This window comes from Triturus cristatus, chromosome 10, assembly GCF_964204655.1.
Source record: "Triturus cristatus chromosome 10, aTriCri1.1, whole genome shotgun sequence".
Lineage (NCBI taxonomy): Eukaryota > Metazoa > Chordata > Amphibia > Caudata > Salamandridae > Triturus > Triturus cristatus.
The window spans coordinates 39735253-39747031 of NC_140593.1; the positions used below are offsets into that span (position 1 = coordinate 39735253).

Sequence of the window (11779 nt, forward strand, 5' to 3'; positions counted from 1 at the left end):
AATGGTGTATCAGAGTGTTTGTTTGGCACAGTGCTACCTGAGCTGGTGAAATGCACCGCAATGGTGTACCAGAGGGTTTGTTTGGCACAGTGTTACTTGAGCTGGTGAAATGCACCACAATGGTGTATCAGAGGGTTTGTTTGGCACAGTGCTACTTGAGCTGGTGAAATGCACCGCAATGGTGTATCAGAAGGTTTGTTTGGCACAGTGCTACCTGAGCTGGTGAAATGCACCGCAATGGTGTATCAGAGGGTTTGTTTGTCACAGTGCTACTTGAGCTGGTGAAATGCACCACAATGGTGTATCAGGGGGTTTGTTTGGCACAGTGCTACTCGAGCTGGTGAAATGCCCCACAATGGTGTATCAGAGAGTTTGTTTGGCACAGTGCTGCTTGAGCTGGTGAAATGCACCACAATGGTGTATCAGAGGGTTTGTTTGGCACAGTGCTACTCGAGCTGGTGAAATGCCCCACAATGGTGTATCAGAGGGTTTGTTTGGCACAGTGCTACTCGAGCTGGTGAAATGCACCACAATGCTGTATCAGAGGGTTTGTTTGGCACAGTGCTGCTTGGGCTGGTGAAATGCACCACAATGGTGTATCAGATGGTTTGTTTGGCACAGTGCTACTCGAGCTGGTGAAATGCACCACAATGGTGTATCAGAGGGTTTGCTTGGCACAGTGCTGCTTGAGCTGGTAAAATCCACCACCATGGTGTATCAGAGGGTTTGTTTGGCACAGTGGTGCTTGAGCTGGTAAAATGCACCGCAATGGTGTATCAGATGGTTTGTTTGGCACAGTGCTACTCGAGCTGGTGAAATGCACCACAATGGTGTATCAGAGGGTATGTTTGGCACAGTGCTACCTGAGCTAGTGAAATGCACTGCAATGGTGTATCAGAGGGTTTGTTTGGCACGGTGCTATCTGAGCTGGTGAAATGCACCACAATGGTGTATCAGAGGGTTTGTTTGGCACAGTGCTACCTGACCTGGTGAAATGCACCACAATGGTATATCAGAGGGTTTGTTTGGCACAGTGCTACTCAAGCTGGTGAAATGCACCACAATGGTGTATCAGAGGGTTTGTTTGGCACAGTGGTACTCGAGCTGGTGAAATGCACCACAATGGTGTATCAGAGGGTTTGTTTGGCACAGTGCTACCTGAGCTAGTGAAATGCACTGCAATGGTGTATCAGAGGGTTTGTTTGGCACGGTGCTACCTGAGCTGGTGAAATGCACCACAATGGTGTATCAGAGGGTTTGTTTGGCACAGTGCTACCTGATCTGGTGAAATGCACCACAATGGTGTATCAGAGGGTTTGTTTGGCACAGTGCTACTCAAGCTGGTGAAATGCACCACAATGGTGTATCAGAGGGTTTGTTTGGCACAGTGCTACCTGAGCTGGTGAAATGCACTGCAATGGTGTATCAGAGGGTTTGTTTGGCACAGTGCTACTTGAGCTGGTGAAATGCACCACAATGGTGTACCAGAGGGTTTGTTTGGCACAGTGCTACCTGAGCTGGTTAAATGCACTGCAATGGTGTACCAGAGGGTTTGTTTGGCACAGTGCTACTCGAGCTGGTGAAATACACCACAATGGTGTATCAGAGGGTTTGTTTGGCACAGTGCTACTCGAGCTGGTGAAATGCACCACAACGGTGTATCAGAGGGTTTGTTTGGCACAGTGCTACTCGAGCTGGTGAAATGCACCACAATGGTGTATCGGAGGGTTTGTTTGGCACAGTGCTGCCTGAGCTGGTGAAATGCACCACAATGGTGTATCAGAGGGTTTGTTTGGCACAGTGCTGCCTGAGCTGGTGAAATGCACCACAATGGTGTACCAGAGGGTTTGTTTGGCACAGTACTACCTGAGCTGGTGAAATGCACCACAATGGTGTATCAGAGGGTTTGTTCGGCACAGTGCTACCTGAGCTGGTGAAATGCACCACAATGGTGTATCAGAGGGTTTGTTTGGCACAGTGCTACCTGAGCTGGTGAAATGCACTACAATGGTGTATCAGAGGGTTTGCTTGGCACAGTGCTACTCGAGCTGGTGAAATGCACTACAATGGTGTATCAGAGGGTTTGCTTGGCTGGCCGCCAAGGTATCCCCTTCTGCCTTGGCTTTGACAGAAGCGGTGCATGTTGTCCCATCTCTTCGTAGCATACCTGCGTATACCTTTTCCATGTATGCCAGTGATTGCATCAACAGTTTGGCATAAGAGACGTTACAATCTAGAAGCTGTAACACCGCAGCCTATTCCTGAATGATGCTTTTCTGCTTCACTGAGCGTGCACTACTGTGCACAATATACACATTCACGTTTCACCAGGAGTGGCCACGGGATATTTAAGTGAACAGACAGCAATTAGTGGGTTACCCGTGCATAGGATGTCTTGGACTTGATGGACCCATTAACTAGTCGGGCATTCCCTCAGGCATGGTTCTATGACGTGTAAACTTGGAAAGCATATTGCTGTAGCCAGTTTTTGTTGAAGTAACTTGTTTTAACTGACTGATGTGACGCCATTGTAAGATTTTTGCCTGGCATCGATATTGGGGATGGTAGAACGAGAAGGAAAGACACAATCTCCCTTCTACTCAATTGAAACATAAAAACAAGCATTAGCATAGTCAATAGGTCTCGCCTTTGGGACCTTATAAGTGTTTAGCCATGCTACAGTTGATGTTGTTGCACCAATGATATTGTGCTGCATAACTAAATACGTTTAAGGTCCCAAAAGCGAGACCTATTGGCTATGCCAATGCTTGTTGTTCTTGAAATTGTGCTTACTGCTGGCTCTACTGACCCAACGTACATTGAAACGTAACTTACACCCTTTATTCTGCTAAAAGTCCTTGATGGAGACCCCTCAAACCCCACTAAAGGACATTAAACTAAGATCGATGTATGGTCGAGCAGGCCCGGTTCTAGCAGGGGGGCCGGGTGGGCCAGGCCCACCCAAACTTTGCCTTTGGGCCACCCAGTCACGGCAGAAGAGGCCAAGGAGAAGGCGCCTGGTCGGAACGTCTAAATTAGTTTTTTTTTATGTCTTTAAAACTGAGATTGGGCGGTGTGGTTTGGGGGTGTGGGTGTGCGAGCCAACACATTAACAGGGCGAGCCGAGGGAAGGCTCTGGCTTGGCTCCTAGAGCCCATGCACAAGGCGAGCCCTGGAAATGTTTGCTCTGCAACACATACTACAAACATCACGTAAAATATGATACAGACTCTTCAAAATTCAAAAAAGTGTATTTAACACCTGGAAACTTCGAGATCAATGTGTCACACTATAGCGCTGCAGTGCTGCAATCTATCCAGGTTTTACGTTTCCACTTTCTACAAATCAGCCGGCTTTCTATTTGTGGCTGCTTTTTACGCTAATGCTTTGTTTTCACCTCTTTGTGCGGTTATCTGCTATTTTTATATAGTGTGAAGTCGACCTGGAATTATTGAAGCGTTGTACATGAGCACCAGTTACATCACACGAGGTCACTCTCATTTCTTTTAGGCCCTGGAGATTTGCCCAGAATCACAGGATGTTGAGCCATCGCCGAGACTCGGGCTAGCTTGTTCAGTTCCAAAGTTGGACGCTCTTGCCGCAACGCCACATCCTGGGTAGAATGAGGGTGACCGGCAGAAGGCAGATGAAAGCTCGGCTCGTCATGGGCTCGCAGTTCCAACAGGACCTCAGGCTCAAGCCCAGATCAAGCTTTAAGTGTCAGCCTTCCTGGTGCGAAATGTCAAGGCCTCGGTGTGGCAACAGGGACCCCTTAAGCTTGAACCACTGTTACACCCTGCTGGGAACCCTGCTGCTGGAGCCTGGCTGCTGGGAACGAGAAGAGTTGGGCTGCTGGGTGTAGGCATCAGCTCTAACTCTCAAATGACTCTCTCTAGGCGCACTGTGTGCCTGTGTGGAAGAAGATGTGAGGAAAATCCAGGGCTTGTTGGCTTCCTCCAGAACGGACAACATGTCGACCCACCTTTGCGCACCCGAACGGACCCTTGGCCCACCCAGAGGAAGATTCCTGGACCCGTGGCCGAGCATGCTTGCAAACGCACCCACGGGTGGTTATTGTACCCAAAAATGACCCCATATTGTCCAGCATACAAGAGCAGTGAAGGGAGCCCCAGCAAGACACTGTGACCCAGGTTCGGAATATGCCCCCCACCCCCTGAGGTTTGAGTGTGCGTGCGCCCCTGCTTGTACCCATGTGGACCTGGAGCTCTGCGGAGTGAAAGGGGGGGGAGGGGGGGTGGACTGGCACACGGAGGTCTGATCGGTAGTTGTTTGGGGGTTTAGCTAGACAGGTGGGGGCGCCCGCAGGTGGGTGCAGCCAGGGGCGTAGGAGACACTAATATTCTGGGGGGGACAGGGACAACCTTGTGCACTTTCCAGTGACCCTATACAAATCACCGCCCGTTAAACAAATATAATCGCATACTTTCAAAGTGAAATATTGAGAAAAGCAGGCATGTAGTCACAGTTTACATATATGCTTTATTGTTATTTACATTCATATAGTAATGAGACCAAATGTTAAAAAAAAACATATATATGAATCTTGCATCTTAATGCACAAAGCAAACAAAGGCCGCTGACTTAGGGTGGGGGCGTCGTGTTTGCAAGTGCATTAGGGTTTGAAAAGTACCTGCTGCTGCATTCCTGGTCTCCAGCAATTTTCAGGCAACAATAAAAATGTGAAGATAACTTTGGTGATTAATGTTTTTTTTTTTTAGAGAGATCGAAGGCTTGTCTAGTGAAAGTTTTAATTCAATAGGTCAGTGAGTTACTGCTTTTGTCTGAGATATTCTTTTGGTATTTAAAGTTTATAAGTTAAAATCCTAACATTGAACAGTGAGCTATTAACCGTCATCAAAGAGCTGCATAAAAAATTCAATGTATAGATTAGAACGTTATAATTTTTCCCCAGTCTTTCCCTATCCTAATGTTGGAAAATGGGTTCATTAGGATAGAAATCAATTCTGATTATTGAAGAGAACCCCCCAACCATGGTGTTATGTTTTACATTCTGAGTTTGTGTTTCTCTAGTGTTGCAAAGCCGCCCTGGGCACTCCCCAACTTTTTGCTGACTGGTACTGGTGGTACCTGACTGACTGACCCTGGCCTCTGCCTAAACAGCCAGTGCTTTTCTGAAAGAGGCACTTAAAAATACAGTGAAAACACCTACATACACTAGGGTGCACTATGGGTTAGGGTACCCCTATGATTGGCATGACCTCTCCTATAAGGCCCTAGTACATAATAGGGCAGGGGGGTTAGAACTACTTTTAAGTCCCTAGAATATAATAAGGCATGGCAGTTTAGAGGCCAGCAGCCCTTTCCGCGCTTGCATGTGTGCACTGCTGAAGCCTGAGGTCAGTTTAAAAGTAGCCCTGTGTTATAGGGCTGCTTTTAAAATGCAAATTGTGCCCAAACTCGACTTTTGGGTTTGGGGAACTTACAAATTGATCAACTACAATGTTGGGGCAAAATTTAGTGGAAAAATGTTTTCCCCATAACTATGGCTGTATCATATTTGCCACATAATACATCATCTGCTGCATAATCTAACGATTTCCTCCAAAACAATTTTGTAGCTCAAACGGATCCCAAATTACTAAAAGAAATGTGACTTGTGTTGCTGTGAAGTTTAGGGCCCTTTGCAAAGGTTAGTAAAAAAAACAATTCCTAATAAAACAATTGGTCCCAGACACTCCTAATGACACTCAAATGAATACCTGTAGGAGAGTGTAGTATGCAATCAATTCATACAACCGAAAATGTATAATGTAAAGGCACATTCAACAGGGAAATCTCATAGATAAGAGGCCAACCAAAGTCAATTAAATTGCAAACATCAATTTATTTCCCGCTGAATCATATTCATAAAATGCAAACTTAGGGGCTGACTACGATGGCAGGCGGACTTCCACCGCCATCGAATCGGGGAATGGGACCGCTGGCCTTCAAGGTGGAGGCCCCACGATAGGCATTACAATGCGACTGCCACTACGGTGTCCGCAGTGCCTATCTTTTACATTGCAGCAGGTGCTGCTGGCTGCATCATCCGCCGCAAAGTAAAAAAAAAAGGAACATGTTAAATATTCCCCCCAGGACCCATGTCTGAGGGCCAGGGGTAAAGTGGCCTGCTACGGGCCCCCAATGTCCCTTTTGTCAGCATTTCCATGGCAGGTGAACCGCCATTGATAAGCTGGCGGGTAAGGGACATCGAAATCCCTGCTGCGGTGCATGGTAAGCACCACCAGCATTGTAGGAACCACGAGCCCCTCCACCACACCGGCGGGCTCAAGAAGCCCGTCGGGTGCGTGGCGGTTGGTCTTTCCGACCGCCAGGTAACCACCCGCCATTGTAATATGGCGGGCTGTGATGCAGTCACCAATGGCGGTGGGACCGCCACCGACGGGGTGACGTGGCGGTCCCACTGCCATTATAATCACCCCCTAAGTTTGGTGTGCATGCAAATCCTACATTGCCAACCCCTGGCAAGTTGCACTGCTAGTGCTGGAAAAAGGCCAATGGAGGTACCAATGGGTGAGGTGGACTGGCCTCAAGGGTCTTGTGACCTCAGTGACAGATTCACTGTCGATCTAGGATGTGCTTCTTCATATGCCTGCCCGTAAGACTGGAAGTGAACTGCAGTATGGATTGTGGTGGACAGGTCCACCTGCGGGTGCTAAGACACCTGGGCTTCTAAGGTCTATCGGGCCTTCTAAGGTGTAGCATCGGAATAAGCTCTGTCAGGAGTGTGGTATGGTGAACTGGTCATGAAGGTCTGAACATGGTTCTCCAGTTCCAAATTCAGCAGCTCTGGCCAGAGTGCCACATTCTCTCCCACACTGAACACTGCCCCACTGAGAGAAACTCGCACTGCCTTCAGCACAACTCAATTGTGCTGCGACTAAATTCAAATTATGCACTAGACAACAGTAAAATGCTGCCTGAAAAAAAATGAATAACACCCTGGAAAAACAAACACTCATAGGGAATGCAAGAATAAGCAAAGTATGTGAACTGTAATCTGAAAAAAACGTGGTTACCTTAACGGTTTTAAACTCATTATTCAGAAATCAGTAAGTGATTTTGCCTGAAAAGTTCAAGACATGGCTACAGGACCAGGAAGGGACCCCTTTCAATGTCCATTGCTTATATCCTTTCAAAATGTATGCAGTTTGGTTTAAAAAAGACCACATCCCCAAACACAGAGCCGCATTTTATAAGCTAAAATAATTAAAAAGTTGAAAACGATCGTATTAAACGTTTCCACACTACTCATCAACCAGGTATTGCAGTCCCTTTAGGAATGGTGCACTTACCCACCCTGGGGAAACAATGTTGTTCAAAGAAAGAAGATAAAAAGAAAGTAGCGCTTTCACTGGCAAACTCTGTAAAGTGGCGCTAATGTGTGTGGGTGTAAATAACAGTCTGGTCTGTCTGCTGTCCACTCTGTATTGCTTTATTTAGGTATTTAACTATTTTTTCTCTCCATTCCGAGGTTTTTCTTTTCAATAGAAAACGGTCAGAAAATGAGGACATTTACAGCCAAAGTGTTCAGCCTTTTTTGGATCAATTTCACAGGGGAACAAATAAAGAAAAGGAGAGGCAAGAGAGAGGACCTTAAGAGCTGCCTCTTGAAATCAGCACGTAAGCAGGAGCGAGACAGAGACAGAAAGAGATGGAGGAATAAAGAGAGGAGGGCAGCCGCCAGAGGCAGATCAGGAGGAGTGGACACGGTCCTTGCCATGAAGGAAAAGAGACAGCGTTTATTTTTAATCCGTTCTCTGCCCTTCCCAGAACGGCTGAGCCTTCCTGCAGCATAACAAAAGGCAGAGGGCGGGTGGCCTCTGACTCCAGGCAGGACAAGTGCAGGGCCATTAGGTAGCGCTTTCGCGTGCTAATGGCCCTGCGATAACAGAAGGGAGAGGGGAAATTCCTTTGTCCCCTCGTCCCCCCCACCCTTGTCCCCCGTGTCCCCCCCACTCCAAAATCTGGGGGGATATAGCCCCCGCGTCCCCCACACTTCCTATGCCCAGGGGTGCAGGTGTCATTTACAAAGAAAAGGCTACACCGCTGGGCCCCGCCGAGGGGGAGCTAGGGAGGTGTAGTTTACTTTTCCCGAGCGCTTCTTTACTCCTTCAGCTGGCACCGTGAGCCAAGATCACACAGCTCATCTGCCCTATCTACCCCTACTTCTACCTGCGACCTGCGCCGCCTCTTACCTTCGAACTCCGGGGCGCCTCGAAGCCCGAGGGGCAGGTACAGGAACCCGAGGAGGACGAGCAGCCCCCCAGCATGCACCTGGGCCGCCAGACACGCCGCCGTCATGGCGAGGGCGTCTCTCCTCCTTCACTGCACCTGGCACTGCCACCCTGACCGGGGTGGCTCCTCAGCACTGCTCCTGCCCTAGCTGCGATTCCAAACACTGCTCTGCCCAGGTCTCTGCTAACAGAACCCTGCCCTGCCTGGGCTCTGCCCCCCTGCGCCTCCTCTGCCCGGGGCTGCCCCGCCGCTGCCTCTAGCTCCATTCACCAAGGAACAATCGGCTCTTTGCATGGCCAGGACAATGGACAGCTCCGTGCCCATCCCGGGCACGTGAGCCAGAGGCAAGGCCGAGGATCACAGCTGGGGCACAGGGAGCGCTGCTCCTAGGGAGCCGGGAGAGAGAACTGCATTGTGTGTAAGAGAGGGACAGCGAGAGAGAGGAGAGAGGAGAGAGGAGACAAAAGATAGAGAGATAGAAAGAGAAAGAAAGAAAGAAAGAGAAAACGGAGAGATAGAGAAGAGAGCAAGGGGGAGAGAAGGAAGGGGGCTGAAGATAGAGAACTAGAGTATGTGTGTGTGTGTGTGTGTGTGTGATAGTGAGGAAGGCATAGAAAGAGGGAGAGAGAGAATTCGGGCAAGAGAAGGAGACAGAGGGCAGAGAGAAAAGGAAGCAAGAAATTACGAGGCAAAGATATAGAAAAGAGAACGAGAGATAGAAAGAGAGAATAAGGAGGACATAGATAGACAGAGGGACGGAGTGATGGATGGATAGAGCTGCTCTCAGGGTTCCTCATCGGATGACATGTCTGAAGAGAAGGCGAGAGGAGGGAAGGCAGTGGAAAGGGTGATACAGAAGGGAAAGTATCCAGCAGCCTAAGGTAGAAAAGGGGAATGGCAGGAGGAGGAGAAGTAAGATACAGGGGCAAAGAAGAGCCAGGAAAAGAAGCGAGGGACGAAGGAAGAGACGAGGAAAGGAGAGAGAGAAAGACTTGAGGGACGAAGGAAGAGAAGAGGAAAGGAGAGAGAGAAAGACGCGAGGGAGGAAGGAAGAGACAAAGAGAAGAGCGGGAAAGACGCGTGGGAGGAAAGAAGAGACAACGAGAGGAGGGAGGGAAAAACATGATGGAGAAAGGAAGAGACAACAAGAGGAGGGAAGGAAAGACACGAGGGAGGAAGGAAGAGAAGAGGAAGGAAGAGTTGGCTGCATCACAAACAACCCCGGAATAAAGGTTCTGAAGGTTGCAGAGGGGCTCTGCTCATGCATGGGCACCCTCTCACATGAAACCCATCACCCTGCCTTCAGGATTGATAAGGCCTGCCATAAGGGTGACTGATAGGTTTATATGTGCAGTGATATGGATAGATATAGTGAACCTATATCTCTGTAAGGGCTGCATGCATCACCTTACCCAGGCTGCTGCAGCAGACCTGGGGTGTCATTTTGAATGGTCTCCCAGGGGTGGCATAATACATGCTGCAGCCCCTGAGAGGCCTCTGGGGTACCTATGCCCTGGGTATATAGTATACCGTATACTAGGGACTTATAAGGGTACCCCAGAATCCAATCTGTGGTGTACCTAAAGTACATGGAATCAATTTAGAGAGAAAGCAGCTAGACTGGGGTCCTGGATAGCAGGATCCCAACCAGACTAAGTCGAAAACAGTGAAACATCAGCTAAAAGTGGGGGTAACTATAAGAAGCAGATCCTACTCTCCTACACAACCCCCCCCCCCCCCAACATAAGGGGGGGGAGTTGTGTAGGACCAGTTGGATCTTCATGATCTAAGTGGAAATATCTGGAGAGTCCATCTGCATTGGCATGGTTACTCCCAGGTCTATGTTCCACTGTATAGTCCATCCCCTGTATGGAAATTTCCCACCTGAGCAGTTTGGGGTTTTCACCCTTCATCTGTTTTAGCCATAAGAGGGGCTTATGGTCAGTCTGAACAATGAAGTGGGTGCCAAACAAGTATGGCCTCAACTTCTTCAGAGCCCAAACCACAGCAAAGTCCTCCCTCTCAATAGCTGACAAACGTTTCTCTCTGGGGGTCAGCCTTCTGCTAATAAAAGCTACTGGCTGATCCTGACCCCCATCATTCACTTGTGATAACACAGCCCCTAGCCCCAACTCAGATGCATCTGTTTGGACAATGAATTGTTTGGAGTAGTCAAGACTGAACGTTCTTTGGCATTCTTTTAGAACTTAAGTCATTCAAAGGGGTCACTATGGATCCATAACCTTTGACAGATCTCCTATAGTACCCAATCAGGCCCAAAAAGCTCTGACCTGAGTCTGGGTGGTTGGAGCAACCCAGTCCACGACGGTCTGAATTTTGATACCTGCCTCCACCCACAAGGTGGCCCAGGTATACAACCTGACTCTGCCCTATCTGGCACTTGGTGGCCTTGATAGTTAGGCCTGCTTTCTGTTGGGCCTCCAAAACATTTCTCAGGTGGACCAGGTGATCCTCCCAGGTGGAGCTAAAGACAGCAATATCATCTAGATATGCTGCACTATCGGCTTCCAGGCCTGTAAGGACTTTGTTCACCAACCTTTGAAAAGTGGCAAGTACATTCTTCAAACCAAAGGGCATCACCACAAATTGGTAGTGCCCACTAGGGGTAGAAAATGTGGTCTTTGACTTTGCATCATCAGCTAGTCTGATATGCCAGTAGCCAGCTGTTAGGTCAAATGTGCTTAGAAACTTGGCTGAGGCCAAAGTACCTATAAGCTCATCTGCCCTAGAGATTGGATGGGCATCAGTCCTAGTGACTGCATTGAGACCTCTGTAGTCTACACAAAACCTCATCTCTCTCTTACCATCTTTGGTGTGAGGTTTGGGTACCAAGACTACTGGACTAGCCCAAGGGCTATCTGAGGGTTCAGTCACTCCCAAATCCAACATCTTCTGGACTTCAGTCCTGATACAGTCCCTGACATGGTCAGGTTGCCTGTAAATCTTATTTTTAACAGGCAGACTGTCCCCAGTGTCCACTTCATGAGTGCACCAGGTAGTCTTACTTGGAGTCAGTGAAAACATATGTCTAAACTGATTAAGAACTTTTCTGCAATCATTTTGCTGCTGGACAGTGAGGCTGGCTGCCAAGGCTACACCATCAACTGAACCATCATCAGGGTTCTGTGAGAGCAGGTCAGGGAGTGGATCACTTTCTTCCTCCTGTCCCTCATCAGTAGCCATGAGCAAGCCCATGTAAGCCCTGTCAACGTATGGTTTTAGCCTCTTGACATGGAGCACCCTAGGGGGCTCCTGGGAGTTCCAAGGTCCGCCAGGTAGGTTACTTCTCCTGTTTGCTCAAATATTGTATGAGGGCCACTCCACTTGTCTTGGAGGGCTGCTGGGCCCACAGGCTCCAACACCCATACTTTCTGCCCTGGTTGGTAAACAGTCAGCACAGCCTTTTGGTCATACCAGGCCTTTTGCAATTCCTGGCTAGCCTCAAGGTTTTTAGTTGCCATCTTCATGTACTCAGCCA

General features: G+C 48.6%; 1 protein-coding gene across 3 annotated transcripts in view; it reads right to left on the reverse strand.

Annotated features, from left to right (window-relative positions):
• Window positions 1-8473, reverse strand: part of LOC146788775 (protein eva-1 homolog C-like) — a 455975-nt gene extending 447502 nt beyond the window's left edge. For 2 of the 3 annotated variants that reach the window (XM_085630332.1, XM_085630331.1), the window contains exon 1: window positions 8241-8473. In XM_085630332.1, the coding sequence (XP_085486458.1) occupies window positions 8241-8346 (106 nt within the window). In that variant the 5' untranslated portion in view covers window positions 8347-8473. The remainder of the gene's footprint in view (window positions 1-8240) is intronic. The other variant, XM_085630333.1, reaches the window with a different exon arrangement.
• Window positions 8474-11779: the final 3306 nt, after the last annotated feature.